The sequence below is a fragment of the Scylla paramamosain genome, chromosome 29 (assembly GCF_035594125.1).
Source record: "Scylla paramamosain isolate STU-SP2022 chromosome 29, ASM3559412v1, whole genome shotgun sequence".
NCBI classification, from domain to species: domain Eukaryota; kingdom Metazoa; phylum Arthropoda; class Malacostraca; order Decapoda; family Portunidae; genus Scylla; species Scylla paramamosain.
The window spans coordinates 17386880-17404379 of NC_087179.1; the positions used below are offsets into that span (position 1 = coordinate 17386880).

The window sequence follows — 17500 nt, forward strand, 5'->3', positions numbered from 1 at the left end:
CTACTTCTTCTTCTTTGTTTGGTTCGTTAGTTTGTTGTTTTTTTCCTTGTTTTTTTTTCTAAAGTTTCTTCTTGATCTTGTTTTTCTTTTTCTTTTTTTCCTTCTCCTCCTCCTCCTCCTCCTCCTCTCTTACTTTTATTACAGCACCACCACTAACCACCACTAACAACAATAACAACAATAATAACTACCACTACTGCTACTACTACCACTGTTCTTTTACTTAAATTAACCACAATCACTTATCTGCCACCACTACCACCACCACCACCACCACTACCACCACCACTTGTTTACCTCCACTAGACTTGTAAACAATTATCACAACACAGAAAAAATAAAGAAAAAAAAATCGTATCTCTTTCTCTCTTCTAACTGCTTCAGAGAGAGAGAGAGAGAGAGAGAGAGAGAGAGAGAGAGAGAGAGAGAGAGAGAGAGAGAGAGAGAAGTAGCGGAGGGTGACGTGCATCAGTAAGTCACTAATAAGAATGGAAAACAGTGCTAGACAGAGTGCGTGCTCACCGTGATGCTGTTGTGAGGGTTATGGCCGCCCCTCACCGCCACCTGTATATATACCTGTCCTCCCACACCTGACGGGAATACTGAGCCTCCTCCTCCTCCTCCTCCTCCTCCTCCTCCTCCTCCCTGCGTATCTTTATAGGAATGCTAGTGTACACACACACACACAGTCATAGGGACTAATAACACACACTCCTCTTCCTCCTCCTCTCTTCCTCCTCTTCCTCCTCCTCCTCCCTGCGTGTGTCTGTAGGAATACTAGTACACACACACACAGACACACACACACACACACACACACACACTAGTAGGAAGTAATGATACACACGACTTGAGATTCAGACTTGATCAGGTTAAGAAAATAATAAACGATAATTATAACGAATTGTACGATACTAAAGCAAATCATAGGCACTACGACGTAAATACAGAAAAAAAAATGTATATATTTATTTTTAGAGAGAGAAAATTGTACATAAGTTGATATAGAACGTAATTCTTGAGCGTAACATTATGAAAATAACTTGAGATACAAAAACATTATACGTAAAAATCTTATGAGCGATATTAACTTTCAAAAAAAATAAAAACAAAAGACTAACAGTTATGAGAGCTTTAGTCATGGATACGATGAGAGAGAGAGAGAGAGAGAGAGAGAGAGAGAGAGAGAGAGAGAGAGAGAGAGAGAGAGAGAGAATTTCCCTCCCTCCTTTCCTCCGTGTGGCTTTCATTCATTACAGTACGCCACTGTAATATAGGACAAACAGAACGTGGAGAAAGTTTCACTCCTAGCACTTCCATACACACATACATACATACATACATACATGCGTAACTCTCTCCTTCTCCCCTACGAAAGAAAACGAACACAAAAGAAAACGGAAGAACATACAACCAGAAGAACATCTTCCCAATCTCTCCACGAAAGAAAACGAACACACGAGAACGAAAGAAAACGGAAGAACAACACCTCTTCGTCAGCTGCACTAGACAGACTCCTGCAGCTGCCACGTGTACCTGAAGGCCTCCACCAGCTGCACTTCCTCCATCCCACATCTGCTGAACGCTTCCCTACACCCTTGCACACCTGCGGAGAAGAGACTTGCCAGCTGGCCTTCTTCAGGAGAGAGAGTGCCTTGCGGTTTCTCCTGAAGGTGGCACAGGAGCTTTACAAGGCAGCCATCATCATCCAGTCGCTCTATCAGTCTCACCACCGCCTCCTCTAAGACCTCCTCCACTTCCTTGCCCTCCGTTAGCGCCTCCGTCAGGTTATCGTCAGGAGTGGCGGTGGCAAGGGAGCGCCTGTGCATGTGGCGAAGGGCGTACGGCATGTTAGGGGCGTGGACGGCGTGCATCATGTATGTTTTCTCCTGCTGGCGGGCTTCTTTCACCTTCTTCAGGATTTTGAGTACCTGCGGCCATGGGAGGATGGGAGAGGTGAGGAGCGGTGGTGGTGGTGGTGTCTGTGTATATGTGTATGTGTGTTACGCATCTTAAGTTACATTAGCATACAGCAGGACACCTCTCTTTTCCTTCTCCTCTTCCTCCTCCTCCTCCTCCTCCTCCTCCTCCTCCTCCTCCTCCTCCTTCTCAATGGATTCAGTGGTGCTTCATTTCTATGATCGTAACTTCTCCTTTGGCCGTTTCCCCAGAGTGACGTGCTGGCGCCACATATACATACGAGTCTCCTCCTGCTAGTTGTTTCTGTCCCTTGCATCCTCTACCTCTGTGACTCCCACTCTTCATTTGCAGTTCAGTTCCATCGCTTTTGCATCCCTCCATCTCACTCACTCTCTGTCTTCCCTGCTACCTTCACTCTACTGTTTTCCTCCAGGCTCTTTTAATCTATTCCTGATCTCTTCTTACTAGATCAAAGCATCTCATTTTGAATCTTCCCTTCCTTTCTATAATTCATTCTATCACCACTACCACTACCAACAACAACAGCCACGCCAAGAGACACCCAGAGACAGCTACGCCCATGAATCAGCGCCTCCACTCACCACAATAAGTGCAATCAGGCCGCCCTTGAGGACAATCGCCTGGGGTACCGCAAGGAGGGCGTCCACGGCCAGCCCAATCCCAGCTACTCCTTGCGCCGCTATCGTTATCACCACCAGCCCTGCAGCAGCCGCGGATGTCACTCTCATTCTGTGTCTCTTGGTTCGCTTGCCTCTGGGATTACTGAGGGAAAGAGAGATGGGATATTAAAGGGTAAATCGTTGTTCTTTGCTTCATAGTCTGAAATATTTCTACGCCGCATCTTCACTACATTGAAAAGGGTTCTCTACTTGAGAGTACACGGGTTTTCAATGGTGTTTCTATGGTTCTAATGACAGATTAACAAGATTTCTACATTATTATCAGAAGAAACACTCTCGAGAACTTGGCTAATCCTCTCTGTGGCCTTTGAGAATAATCGTGGTGAGAGAGAGAGAAGCGTTTCAGAATATTTGAACTCGAGTTATGTTACGACTTCAATATTTATTCATGAGTTAATCGTAAAGACTCGTTTCGTAAGTAATTTATTGTGTCCACCCTAGCTGTGCTGCCGCTTGGTGTCCACTGCGTCATTGTAACAGTTGTATCAAGGTTGCTGGCTGTTTATAACTTTACTTATTTCAACGCAAAGTACAGGAATTATGTAACGGCTTCAATATCCATTAAATTAATTGTAAAGACTCGTTTCATAAGTTATTGGTTCAGTGTGTCAACCGTTTATTGGCTCTCGGTGTGTACTGCCCTCACTGTAATCGTTTTATCAAGGTCGTGGGCTTCATATGATGGTGGTTATTTCAACGCAAAGCACGGGGATTGTGTAATGACTTCAATATCCACGAAAGAATTGTAGAGACTTGCTTCATAATTGGCTCCTTGTTCAGTGTTGCCGCTTAGTAGTGTGCGATGCTTCATTGTAAATAGCTCCTTGTGTGTCGTCTCACCAGTGGAGTACACGTGTAACATTACTCATTATAACACACTACATGAATTACGTAATGATTGAAATATCTGTAACTTGACTAAAGACTCGAGGTTTCATATCAGTAACTGGTTCTGTGATTTGAGTCAGTGTTGGTGTTTTGTGTGCAATTATGTACTCATTTGTTTATCTATCTATTCCTACATTACCCAAGCAAAGTACAAAATAATCACATAACATTTCAAATATTCATAAGTGCACTGTAGAGACGCGAGTTTCCATGAGTAAACTGGTTCATTAACTGGTTCATTAGTTCGAGTCAGTGATGCCGGCAGCCTGAACTTTGCAGGCTCCCCATCCCCATCCCATCTCTCTCCTCCCTCGCAGCACACCACTAGGCACCGTCCCCCAGCTGGCTTCAGTATCTCTCCAGACTTGGTGAGGTGAGTGTTACGCTGCTGCCTGGTTCTGCTGTCCTCGTATGTCTACCCTTCCAGTTTTCTTCATGTGAACTTCGACGGCACAAAGACGCTCTCATTCTTAATTCTTCATTCATGCTTACTGGGGATATATACGTTTCATTTAAATAAGTGAAATAGTTATATAAACTCATTTGTGCTAATTACTTGTTTACTCTTCCATTTAAGAGGTATAACAAGGGTGACGTTAGTAAAATTAAGTTAGTAATCAAGATAGAACAAGAAATAATTAAACTCAAGCTTGAAAGGAGATTTAAAAAGAGAGAGAAAGGAACTGAACAAGAAATAATTAACTCAAGCTTGAAAGGAGATTTAAAAAAGAGAGAGGAAGGAACTGGTGGTCAGATAGTGGTAGATAAAGGGAATGGCCTCTGTAATCAGGTTGTTAGTGCGGAGTCATTAGGGAGCTTTAAATGGAGACAAATTTGTGTAATGTTTCTTGTTTCTTATTTGTCTTCACGTGCACTTCGGCGACACAGGACCGCACTTCATGCACACCTGACACTTAGTTCATGCTTAGTGGTGGCAGTTACGTTAGTGGTGGCAGTTGCGTCTCATCTCCGTAAGTGGAGTAAGTGGACTTCAGATCTTGATAGAGGGAGTTATAAAGTTTGGTCTCCATAAGTGAAATGGTTTAATGAACGTTGAAATATCATACTGTTGGTGCCAATTTCATACTACTATTACTATTACTACTACTATTACTACTACTACTATTACTACTACTACTATTACTACTACTACTACTATTACTATTACTACTACTACCACCACCACATTACCGTATCAATTCCTGGTGGAGTAAATTACTAGCTAATCTCATACTATTTGAACTAATGGCCTTTAATCTCAACAAGTGACACGATGAAATGAACTTTAAATCTTGAGAAGCGTGAGGAGAAATATGATTAAATGGACTACGAATCCTGATAAACATGTAGGGACGTGATTAAATGAACTTTGTGAATCTGTTACTTGTACTAATCATGTTTAATCTTTACAAATGAAACTATTAAATGATCCTTGAATCTTGATAAGCTGGAAGGTGGGGAAGCGATCGCCCGCAGGTGTGACAAGTTAATTGACGAGTTAATCAGGTAATCAGATACAGGTGAAGGGGCGGCCGTTAGGTGGGCGGGGCGGCGCTAACTGAACAGTGGCTAGGTGGTGTGTGGGGAGCGGCGAGGGCGGGGCGCACTGGACAGGTAATTTAAGAGGCAGTGAGGTGCGCCGAACCTACCTGCTGGGGGACTATAGTGTGCTACGTGATTCTCTCTCTCTCTCTCTCTCTCTCTCTCTCTCTCTCTCTCTCTCTCTCTCTCTCTCTCTCTCTCTCGAAAGCCTGTGCAAGGAATAAGATACTAAGAAGTTGAAGAAAATGTAGTGCGAAAGTTTGAAAAAAAAAATATATCGTTAAGCACAAAAACACGCTTAATCTTCAGTATTAAATGTAACTATGATATTCGAACAAAACGCAGAAAAAAAAAAAAAAAAATATATATAAACAAAACAATATACAAATAAGTTATAAGAAACTGTATTGCTAACGTTAAAGAAAAAAAAAACACTAAAATTATTTATTCCCTGCAGTACTAACACTTCTGCAAAAATAAATCAATAAATAAAATACTAGTGAGTTGAAGAAACTTTATATCTCCTTCTGTAGTTGTAGGTACCTTCAGGAGTGGCGGGAATGCGTCTGTGGGGAGGTGGTGGTGGTGGTGGTAGCAGCAGTAGTGTGGCGTGGAGGGCAGGACGCGGCTACTATTTATATAGAGTGGGAAGGCGAGGAGAAGGGATGGAAGGAGAAGGGAGAGAGAGAGAGAGAGAGAGAGACCTACGCTACCACACCTCTTTTTCCGTAATCCCTTCAGACAGTCACAAGAAGCATTTAATTTAGCCTTTTTTTTTTTTTTTCGCCCGACAGAAGCATTTGAAAGTAAACTGCCGTAAACTGCCCAAATGAAGATGTAGCACGATAAAAAGTTTACTCTAGTTTACATGACAGATTATGACCTCCACCGGCCCAGCAAAAACTCGACCAAAACACACCAGGTCGAGTCAAGGGGTCACGGTGTGTGTGTGTGCTGTGGTGGTGGCTTTTTTCAAATTTTCGTCACTCTTTTTGCACTTCTGTTTGTTTATTCTGTCATTCTTATTGTTACTGATTCTCTCTCTCTCTCTCTCTCTCTCTCTCTCTCTCTCTCTCTCTCTCTCTCTCTCTCTCTCTCATCTCTCTCTCTCTCTCTCTCTCTCTCTCTCTCTCTCTCTCTCTCTCTCTCTCATAAAACACGCACATGTCCACCCTGCCCGCACACCACCCCGCTACATTTAGGCACACCGAACCCTCCCACCAACCAAACCAATTTGCTTTTAATTGGTTCTCCTCTGCAGCGCTGCCTTGATAATACTTTCGATAGTCTCTCTCTCTCTCTCTCTCTCTCTCTCTCTCTCTCTCTCTCTCTCTCTCTCTCTCTCTCTCTCTCTCTCTCTCTCTCTCTCTCTCTCTCTCTCTCTCTCTCTCTCTCTCTCTCCTCTCTCTCTCTCTCTCTCTCTCTCTCTCGTTTGTACTGTTAGGAGAGAGAGGGAAAGAGGGAGAGAGCATCAGGTTGGACATACGGACAGATAGATAGATAAAGGGACAGAAATTTCGGTAGGGAACGGCTAGGCTTTCACATTAATTTTGAGACGGCGCGCAGAGGTCTAGGGGAAGCGACGGCCAGGTTTAACAACGGGACAAAGGGAAGTGTTTGATAGTGAAGATAATATCTCTCTCTCTCTCTCTCTCTCTCTCTCTCTCTCTCTCTCTCTCTCTCTCTCTCTCTCTCTCTCTCTCTCTCTCTCTCTCTAACACCATCTAACCATCCTTTCACCTAGTATAAATTTCGAGAGAGAGAGAGAGAGAGAGAGAGAGAGAGAGAGAGAGAGAGAGCGCCCCCGTACCTTCCTTCCCCATCATCCCAGACTTTCACATCGTATCATTGCAAGGGGGGAAGGGGGCTTACTGTATATTAGCATTCAGTATTGCCCTCCTTGTTGCCTGCCTCTTGCTGGTCCTCCTCCTCCTCCTCCTCCTTCCCCTCCCTTTCATCTACCTGTGTCCTCCATCGGTCTTCCATATGTCTCTCTCTCTCTCTCTCTCTCTCTCTCTCTCTCGAACTACATTCTTGCCACATCTTTTTCCCTTCTCCTTCCCTCCCCTCCCCTCCCTTTCTCGTTATCTCAATCCCCCCCTTCCCAGCATTTCTTTCGTTCATTCTTTTTTATTTGGTGTTGATTCTTCGTCTGTTTCGTTCTTTATACCTTTGAATGATTAATGGAAGTAAGGTAGGGTAGGCTTTTTTCTTTCCTTTTCTATCGGTTTTATTATCATTATTATTGTTTTGTTTTTCTTTTTTTCAAGGGCAGCTGTCACGCCTTGTGTCGGTTTGTTTCGTGGCGTTTTGCAGTTTGCTTTTCCTTTTCTTGTTGTCTTATGTCGTGGTTGCCTCCCGTGTTCTGATGAGTACTTAGGTAGTCTCCTATTCATTTCTTTCCCTTCTTAAGTCTCCTTCATTTAGATCAGCAGCTTCATCTTAATTGTCTCCATCTTCTCCTTGCATTGTGTTTACGTTTTATTTTATTTCATTGTGTTCTGCCTCATGTCGTCCCAGGTGCTCATGTTGTGTAGTTTACGTAACATCCCCAAGCCACTTCCGTGTGTAGTTTAGTTTCTCTCTCTCTCTCTCTCCCCCCTTTATCTTTATTTTTTTCTCTCCTTGTCTATCTTATGACTACTTCTCCCTTGGTATCTTGCTTCCTCCTACTGTATCTTACCCTTCTTTTTTTTTATTTCACTTAGTCTTTTCATCTCTTCCATTTTATCCTTTTAACATCACAAAAAAGTAATCTCTTCCGTCTTAATCTTCTAAATAGAAAAAAAAAGTATCTGACCTTTTTCCCCATCAATTCACTTTTTCTTCTCTTCCCTTTTAACATCGGAAAAAAAAAAAAAAAATACAAGGTTAAAATGAAAGTCTTTACATGTTAGAGTTACAGGTAATATATTTAATCAAAACTTTGGTTGCTGGGTTAAACAGACCTCTCACTATTTACATGCTAATCAGATTTATTTTCTCTCCCTATATATAAAGAACAGCAACAACAAACAAACACAAAAATATAAATCCGTAAAAACAGTCTCGACAGCAACAGCACTAAATTATTACGTTTTTTTTTTTACGTTTCCCTACAAAAAAATACACAAAAAAATACAGCTTGTGCATTTTTTTTTAATTCACTGTTTACATATATATACCATTTGTTTGCTTGTCTGCTTTCATTTTAAATATATATTCTGAGTTCGTTAATCACTCCTCAGCATCCTAACAATGGTAACTCTGAGGCTAATTACTCACTCCACTACACTTCCTCTACATTCCACTACACTAAAGTCTGTTTGTTGTATCTGTTGTATTTCACTTTACTCTCTCACCACGACTACTTTCAAGGCCCACAGAGATGATCAGCCAGGTTCTCAAGAGTATTTCTCCTGTTAATAATGCAGAAATCTTACCAGTCTTTCACTAGAACCATAAAAACACCCTTAAAAACCCATGTAATTTCAACTAGAGCCTTTTGAAAGTAGTGGAGGTGTGGCATGTAAGTGCTTCAGAATATGGTCCTTATTTTCATATCCTGGGCAGTGTGTGGATGAAGGGAGGAAGATGTGAGGAGTCAAATCTGGGTGTGCAGGTGGAAGAGAGGTGGGAGTGTGGATAGATGTGTGGCTAAGCATTAAAAGGATATGGTGGGAGAAAGTGGAAGAGAGGTCGTATGGATCATGTAGACAGGAGTGGAAGGAAAACGATGTGTGGTAGAGATGTGGAAGTAAAGGTAGCAAGTGGAGACGAGAATATATGGTTAGGTGGATGAGTTAATGATAAAGGTATGAAATGAGGTGGTAACAGTAAAGATAACTAAAGGGAAGTGCAGTTGTGGGTGAAATGCGCTGATATTATTATAGGATGTTTAAGATACTGTAGTGAAGCTGAAAGGCAGACTGTCAAGCGTAAACAGGAGGAAAAAGAGACTGAGGTAGTATGAGGGTGAAAAGAGGCCATGTGGGAGAAGACATATAGACAAGGAGCTTAAAAACTGGGCACTGTGTTAGATATGAGAAGGAAACAATGGCGAAAAAGCAGATGATTATGAGGAAAGGACGAAAGGGCTGAGGTTGGAGAGGAGCTGTGTGAAGGGCATAAGCTTGAAAACTAGGTAGTGTGTTAGTGAGATATGATGAGAAGGTGGCAGTGGTGGAGTCAGGGTGAGGTGTTGAGGTGTTGATATGGAGCTGGTGGTGGCTTAGTCTATCCCACAGCTCCGAGTGTATGTAGGTACAGGAGTCCATTAGTTCCAGGTTATTAGTGCAGGAGACAGGCAACAGGTGCAGGACTCCCAGCCAGCACCAGAACCTCAGAGCATTGCAACACATCCTCCAGGGCGGGGAAGACCTTGGCTGCTGGGGAATGCAAGGAGGAGGACCGGGGGAGATGATGGGAATGAGGAGTGTGGTGAGGAGTGTGAGGGATGTACAAAAAATAGACATTACATCAGCCTAGATCTCATCAGGCTTCCTGTGAACTCGGGGACTGCCAGCCTCGCCTCACAACCTCAGGAATGACTAAACTAATGGCAGGACCTTGGGAGAATCATTATTTTTTTTAGAGGCTCTTCACTATTGCACCTCCAAGCACAACTCGCACTATCCTGCATCACACACACACACACACACACACACATACATGAACAGCCTCACTCGCTCAAAATCTATCCTCATTCCCCTCTCCCATCATTATATAGAAAAAGCTATGTATTTACTCTATTCCATCTGTCAAAAAAATATAGCAGTGAACAAATGAGTAGGAAACTAACTAGCCACTACAGCTAAACATCCAGCTATGTACAACCACACTTGACTGTCCCAGAGAGAAGATACAGACACCTCTACACAGCCATGTCACTCTTCTCTTCCCAGGGCACAGAGCAGATCTTCCTGGCCTCTCTGCACCTCCCCACGTCTCCTTCAGTGCTGTGAGGAGGAACTGGTCGGGGTGGAGGTCACTGCCCACTGCATGACAGCTGTGTCTCGCCCCCGGTGGAAATGAGGCGGGAGTCGTCGTGGATGAAGCTCACCGCTGTCACGTGGCTGCTGTGTCCACCGTACTCCAGACAGCGGGCCTGAAAGGAACCGGGGCGCCATGCAATACTAGGCAGGAGTGTTGTTGGTGGTGTTGACTGATGCTAGGTGTTTTTCTGGGTGATAGTTGTTTTGTTACCTGTTGCTTTGGATTTTTTTTTTTTTTACTTATTTTGAAATTATATAAGGTAGCCAAGCTCTCTACAGCCTCTCAACATAACTCATGTCCTCTACATCCTCTCCTTAACCTGACACCATCTACAGCCTCTCCTAACATAACCTAATTTAACCTAAACAATTCATCCATTACCAATTGGCGCTTCCCTGACTTACTGCAACACAATATTAGTCTCTCTTTTCTACACCACTTTCTACAGTTCCACCAACCTTCCCTTTGACCACCACCACCACCACCTCCCCACAGCTCACCTTCTGGAAGCATGCTGGGTTGCTGAACACCTTAACCTTCCCAAAGTCATCACCAGTGACCAGGACGGAGTTGTTGTTGGCGCGGGTGCAGGTGTTGACGTCTGTCCCGTCGGCGCCCTCTGGCCAGATGCCTAGCGTGTTGAAGGTAAGGGTGCAGGAGCTGGTGGCCCACTCCACATCACGCATCTGGGAGGTCTGTACTATTTGGCGGGACAGACCGGCATTCCCTGAGGAGCGAGGTACTCTTAAGTTTGCTGTCATACTCGTGTACTAAAGTTTTTCTTGCTTGTCTGTTAATACTAAGCCTGTTCTTGCTTGTTTGACAAGTGCTAAACTTTTACACCTTGCTTGTCTTTTAATGTGTTACTTACATACAAAACATTTTTTTTTAAGTAAGAGTCAGGAAAATAATTTATTATTTTTAGATCTTGTATAACTGCTATTGAAGTTTATTATTAATACTTTTTTTATGTGAATCCTATGTAAACAACAATATTTTACAGAACATGGAAGGAACACATCAGTAAAAAAAGACCGCATTCCTGTATAGCGATCAGATGAGAGAATTTGTAAGATGCCTTCAAAACTTAGCAATACTTGAACTCAAAAACTGTTCAATTTCAGAGAAGCATCTAGCAAGCAACTCCCACAATATCCACCTTGCCTCAGACTAACAATGCCACAGCTGACTCAGTACTCACAATACAGCAGTTCATAATCCCCAGAGTTGGACTGCAGGAACTGGCTATCTGTTGACCAGTCCACGTGGGTCACAAAGCTGGAGTGACCCTGTGGGGAGAGAGAGGGAAAGAAACAGATGTGAGTGTGACATCCATTTGGCAGTGACTGTGAGAGTGACTGTGGCTCATTAACATACTGTGGAGAGAGAGAGAGAGAGAGAGAGAGAGAGAGAGAGAGAGAGAGAGAGAGAGAGAGAGAGAGAGAGAGAGAGAGAGAGAGAGAGAGAGAGAGAGAGAGAGAGAGAGAGAGAGAGAGAAATTTATAACATTCAGCCTTGCCACCATAGTAACACACACACAGACACACACACTTACCAATGGAGGCATAGTTTGATACCTTGCCTTTCTGGGTTTGTTCTACGTAAGCATGGAAAGGAAGGCAACACGTCTTATGGCTGAGAGATGGAAAAAGCTTTACACGGGTAGAAGCTTACTTTAAAAAGCTTAATGAGGCAACAATTTCAAGGCCTAGTAATGGAAATGTCACACAAAAAAAGGATTGCTGTGTCTTTTTTAGAGTTTCTAGATTTTATACAGTTAAGGTTTAATTAAATGGTTTGAATTCTGAGGATTTGGTTTGTATGTATTCTTAATCAAAAATATTGGAAAGATAATAATGTTGAGTTGGGTGTTTGACAGCAAATATTGTGTGACATTTAATTGTTATACAGCATGTACAGTATATCAAAATGCACAAATTCATTTAAAAAGCTTTCTACTAATCACCACCAGCATTTCCACAGCTAATCTTACGTGGTCACAGCAGCAGGAATGAATAATGAAAGATAGAACATAATAGCAGTAACTTTTCTTCATATTCCAAGTACTTATAATAAAACAATCAGGTGGATAGGTCTCCGAAGGGTTAACTAGCAAGAGAACCCCCTATGCCATCACCATCTACAATCCTAACCTAACCTATGACCCTTTACAGTCTCCCTAACCCACACTCACCTGGCAGCGGCCCATCCTGGTGTACCTGCGGTTATCCTCTGACACCTGGTACATGTAGATATGGTTGTCCCGTGAGCCCACAGCCAGGTACTGACCGTTGGGGGAGAACTTAAGTACCTGCGGAAGGGGAGGTTGAGGGGCTTGGTTAGTGGAGTGTGTGTATGTATTATTACATTTCATATTTGTATAAGAAGTGAACTGTATTTTTGGTCTGTTTTTTTTTGTGTCTTTTTCTTGATTCTCTATAATAATAACAATAATCACTTGTCTCTTCTGCTCTTTTGCTCTACTGTAATTCTGTCCTCGATGTGTTTTCCTATCTTCCGGCAGTGATTTTGTGTTCTTTTTAGCTTACCGTCAATCCTCTTGCAATATAATGCATTTTCCTGTGTTTTTTGGGCTTATCCTTAATACTCCTACCCTATCCCACCCTTGACACCATTCCCCTTTGATACTTTTCCTTATCCTTTTGGGGACAATTGTTGTTTTATCCCTTCATCCTCTCACAATACACCTTCCTGTCTGTCAATGGAGTAATCTTTTATATTTTAACCCTGCATCCTCTTCCTGTATCCTACCCAGCATGCTCTTCCCTTCAATCCTACCCTCCATCCTCTAACACACTGTCCCACCTTCCAGCACAGCACTCACCTGGATGGGCTCGTTGCCGTCCTGGTGCTGGGAGTACATCTCTCTGGTCTCGGCGTCCATCACCAGCCAGCGCCCACTGGTGGTGCCGATGATCACTACATCTCCGTTGTTGGAGAAGGCTGCAGACTGGGCCGGCTCCTGCAGAGAGGGTGTTTGGGTGTTAACAGAAGGGTATAGAAGAAAAGACCTGGGTGCTGTTGGGAGAGGGGTGTGATATTGAAAGAAGAGGATGGAAGGTGTGTTTGTTTGGGTGTTAAAGGAAGGGTGTGGAAGGAAAGACCTGGGTGCTGTTGGGAGAGGGGTGTGATATTGAAAGAAGAGGATGGAAGGTATTTGTTTGGGTGTTAAAGGAAGGGTGTGTCTATTGAGTTGTGGGGGAGCGGGTTAAGTTCAACATAAAAGAATAAAACAAGGAGAGAACTAAGGAAAAAAGATTACAAGTATCATAAAACAGGTGAAAAAATTAATACTGTGACCTAAAATAATAATTCTACAGGTGACATGTCAAGATAAAGAATGGCACAGGGGAGAGAGAAAAAAAAAAAAAAGCAAGTAGGTGTTCATACCCCAATGTCCTTGCTCCAGACAATGGTGTGCGCCATGGTGTCCCAGAGGTAGCAGGTGCGGTCGTAGCCAGAAGTCAGGAACTGGTGGTGGCTGGGGTGAGGTGCCAGGCCCCACAACTCCTCAGTGTGGCCCTGGGGAGCAGTGAGTCAGTGTGTAGGTTTGCTAAGGCATTACATTAAGAGGGACATGGGGGATATATTCTACAACTCTCTAAGTAAATTTCTAACACCACACTTACCATTACAGCCACCATCACCAGCACCACCAGCACAGCGCCTCACCTGCATGACGGGGCGCATGTCAAAGGTGAAGGTTCCCTCCAGCACACAGTTGCGGATGGTGCCGATCACCAGCTGGGATCCACGGCCGGAGGTCACCACACGGGGGGGACCGTACTGATCTGGCACCTGCATCACATTCCGGTGCGCTCCAGGTCACGGTCCCACTCCACAATGTTGCCGTCCTTGCCACCTGTGATAATTGTGCCGTCCTTCTGCACCAGGATGGAGAACACCGGTCCCTCGTGGGCACCCCGTACCATCTTGTCCACCGTGTTGCCGCCTGGAGAGCATTGAGGGTGGATGTTTGGAGTGAAGGCCCAGGAGGAGGAAGTGAAGGAAGGTCAAGGTGATACAGATGAAGGAGAAAGGAAAGGAAGTGGAGAGGAAAGGAAGATTGAAATAGATGTTCGACTACAGCCTATATTCTAAAATGCTTTGCTCTCTCTCTCTCTCTCTCTCTCTCTCTCTCTCTCTCTCAATACTTTCCAAAGCCACAGAGATGATTTGCCAAGTTCTCAAGAGTGCTTCTCCTTTCCTTCACTTCATCTACCTTTCCTTACTTTGTCTCATTTCTTTCTCATCCACCTTCCCTTATATTGCAATCCTCCTAGTTTTCCCTTGTCTTGCCTCCCTTTCCTTCTTTCCTTTACCCTTTTACATCTCTATTCCCCCCTGATTTTCCTTTTCTTTTCCACCTCCCTTCCCTCAACACCTTCATCTTAACTCTATCCTTCTTTTATCTCTATTCCCCTTATCTTCCTTCCCCCACTGCCCCTTATTCCTTGCCCTTTCCCCATCTTGACTATCTCCTTCACACACACACACACACACACACACACACACACACACACACACACACACACACACACACACACACACACACACACACACACCACTCACCGCGATGCCAGATAAGCAGGTTGCCATTGGAATCTCCAGATATCACGTTTCCAGTGTCAGTGAAGGAAATGGAGGTGACGTACTTCGGCCTCTCACGGTTCTCAAAAATACCAGTGCGTTTGGCCAACATGCCGCTGTCGTAGCTCCAGAAGGAGATGTGGTTCTTGCCACAGGTGATGATGGTGCTGCGGTCCATTGGGGAAAAGTCCACGGCGAGCACCTGGTCCGCTGAACACTGCGTAGGGTGGAGATGTGTTGTGAGTTGCGGTGGGTGGTTGTTGTGGGTGGTTAACTAAAGGTGTAGTGGTGTGTGGTGTGGTGGTGGTACTTTTAGGGTTAGCATGAGGAGAGAGAACTGTTTGTTTGTGGGTGGTGATGGTACAGACTCCCTGCCCTCCTCACCTTGGTCTCCAGTAGCTTGTAGCCTCTCTCCCCCCTGGACCAGTCCCACACAGACATGTTGTGGTCCGGGGCCTCGTCCACAGCCACCAGTAGGTTGCCGCCATCCTAGGTACGTGGGATGAAGATTAGTACTCACATAGGACAAGTTGGTACAATCATCAGTTCTTACCCTTCACTAAAAATGTGAATAGACTGTAATGTTTTCTCTCTCTCTCTCTCTCTCTCTCTCTCTCTCTCTCTCTCTCTCTCTCTCAAGGGCAGAAAAAAAAATGACAAAACCTTACAAGACTTCTAAATAATACATGGAAATGCTTCAAGCGAACGTGCTCACTCCCTGAAGGACACCAGAAAAAGAAATTTAATGACAAAACAACAAGGTTACTAAATGTTACAATAGAGTAGTAATCCAGAGGGAAAGAAAAAAGCCGACTCACCCACTCAAGGGCATCACAGAAAACTTAATGACAACATAACTACAGGATCTCTAATGCTCTGGACAGGGACGCCAACACCCAGGACCCCAGCCAGTCATTAACACACAGAGGGGGGGTGGTGAGGGGGTGCCAAGGCTATGCTGAGTTGCTGTACTTGAGTGTTCTGCTCCTGCGCAGTGAAGACAAGGCTGGGGAGGGTGTAGTGGAGGGGGACTGCTGGGACACACTTGGGGAGCTAGTCACTTGATACTGAGGCAGATGGCTGGGGCAGAGGATGCTCTCTCTCTCTCTCTCTCTCTCTCTCTCTCTCTCTCTCTCTCTCTCTCTCTCTCATTCCATCCTTCCCTCTCTCTCTCTCTCTCTCTCTCTCTCTCTCTCTCTCTCTCTCTCTCTCTCTCTCTCTCTCTCTCTCTCTCTCTCTCTCTCTCTCTCTCCTTTCATTCCATCCTTCCCTCTCTATTTATATTCTCTTCTTCCCCTCTCTGTGTTCTATTCTCTTCCCCTTCCTTTGTTCTGATCTTTCTCTTCCACCACCATTACAGGCCAGACACAAAAGGTACTCACAGCCTTGGAGAACGCCAGACAGGCCACGGACCTCTCAATGTCGCTGATTCCCAGCACATGAAGAGTGTGGAGACTGACACTATCCCAGACACGAATGTGGGGCTGTGGGGAGCAGGGCGAGGAAGGCAGGAGGGGTCACAGGGATGGGAGGGGGGGGCAATGGGATTAAAGAGGAGAGGAGGAAAGGAGATTAAGATTGGGGGAAAGGATGAGGTGGAGGCGAGAAGGAAAGGAAGAAGGGATGGGGAGGAAGGGAGAAGGAAAGAGGAAGTAGGGAGAAGAGAAGAAAAGGGGGCAGGAGCAGGGGAGGGAAAAAAAAAATGCTTTAGTCATGTTTTGTAAAGTTTTCATGGAATTTAAGTAAAAACGTGAGAATGTTTGCAAAGTTTAGATTTTTACAAATGCAACTCAATTTTTTGTTTTTTTGTCTTACATTAAAACACAAACTTCTCATATTTGTGATAAACTTGCACAAAATTTTTAAGCTTGATGACAAATCTTTTGATCTTTTATATCCTCAGAAAAAAACATTAGCTTCAAGTGCACACAAAACTCAATTACCACATGACTGACTAAACAATAATAAGAGAGAAGGAAAAGTGCTTGATTAATTAAACTTATTATTACTGATTATTATTAATTATTATTCTATTATATTATTATTATTATTATTATTAAAAACTATATATATTCTAGTTTACTGTTAAAGTAGAGACTCCAGCTCGCCTGAAGTTAGCAGCTGAGAGAGACTGTGCTGAAGTTTAAAGAGTAGTTTAGAGTTTAAATCAACTTGCAACCTCCTCATTGACACATTTAATTAACCTTTGCTAATATTTAATCATAACCAGGTGAGTAAAGGAAGACTCAAAGCTCTCCTCTAAAGCTACTGAGAAAAAAAGAACATGGGTTACTATTATCTAAAGAAAAATCACTATTATTTGCTGAAAAAAAAATAGGTAGGCCAGGAGGAATGGAGGGAGGGACGGGCGGGGGTGGCATCTTATGGGGGGGTGGGGGGTGAAGCGTAGGGAAAGGGGGGTGGGGCAGGTTAACATGTAAAACAACAACAAACAGTGACAATAACACAATAACTACACACACCAATGGAGGTATTGAAGGAGAGAGAGAGAGAGAGAGAGAGAGAGAGAGAGAGAGAGAGAGAGAGAGAGAGAGAGAGAGAGAGAGAGGAGAGAAACATATTTCCTACTTCCTTCCTTTATTTCCTTCCTTAATATTCCATCCTCTCTCTCTCTCTCTCTCTCTCTCTCTCTCTCTCTCTCTCTCTCTCTCTCTCTCTCTCTCTCTCTCATTCCATCATTCGCTCTCTATTCTCCTCTTCCTCCCTTTGTGTTCTATTCTCTTCCCCTTCCTTTGTTCTCATCTTTCCCTTCCTTCTGTTCCTTTCTGTTGCTTTCTCCTTCTATCTCTTCCTCTTTCATTCCCTCCTTCCCTTCTTCCTCACCTGCACCATCTAACTCCCAA

At 43.9% G+C, this 17500-nt stretch overlaps 2 protein-coding genes and 1 long non-coding RNA gene across 3 annotated transcripts in view; 1 reads left to right on the top strand and 2 right to left on the bottom strand.

Annotated features, from left to right (window-relative positions):
- Positions 1 to 1410: 1410 nt before the first annotated feature.
- Positions 1411 to 3343, bottom strand: LOC135115791 (uncharacterized). Its single transcript, XM_064032803.1, has 2 exons — positions 2523 to 3343; positions 1411 to 1931 (listed from the first exon to the last, which is right to left on the bottom strand). The coding sequence occupies exons 1-2, from the start codon at positions 2667 to 2669 to the stop codon at positions 1506 to 1508; spliced, it is 573 nt and encodes a 190-aa protein (XP_063888873.1). The 5' UTR covers positions 2670 to 3343; the 3' UTR covers positions 1411 to 1505.
- A 4601-nt stretch (positions 3344 to 7944) lies between these two features.
- The window catches only part of LOC135115479 (echinoderm microtubule-associated protein-like 2), a 35433-nt gene continuing 25877 nt past the window's right edge, over positions 7945 to 17500 (bottom strand). The window contains 13 exon segments of the mRNA XM_064032300.1: positions 7945 to 10047; positions 10050 to 10137; positions 10526 to 10752; positions 11227 to 11314; positions 11581 to 11622; positions 12220 to 12336; positions 12871 to 13008; positions 13437 to 13568; positions 13719 to 13855; positions 13858 to 13998; positions 14619 to 14853; positions 15021 to 15125; positions 16019 to 16120. Coding sequence (XP_063888370.1) covers positions 9983 to 10047; positions 10050 to 10137; positions 10526 to 10752; positions 11227 to 11314; positions 11581 to 11622; positions 12220 to 12336; positions 12871 to 13008; positions 13437 to 13568; positions 13719 to 13855; positions 13858 to 13998; positions 14619 to 14853; positions 15021 to 15125; positions 16019 to 16120 — 1617 coding nt within the window. The 3' untranslated portion in view covers positions 7945 to 9982.
- On the top strand, positions 13454 to 14298 carry LOC135115481 (uncharacterized). Its single transcript, XR_010276000.1, has 2 exons — positions 13454 to 13590; positions 13684 to 14298. It is a non-coding gene; the product is annotated as an uncharacterized LOC135115481 (long non-coding RNA).

Excerpts from the sequence above, each read along its gene's own strand:
- LOC135115791 (XM_064032803.1), bottom strand. The coding sequence starts at position 2,669 with ATGAGAGTGACATCCGCGGCTGCTGCAGGGCTGGTGGTGATAACGATA. Across the intron at positions 1,932-2,522 it reads GCCTGATTGCACTTATTGTG|GTACTCAAAATCCTGAAGAA; the intron begins GTGAGTGGAGGC and ends CCATGGCCGCAG.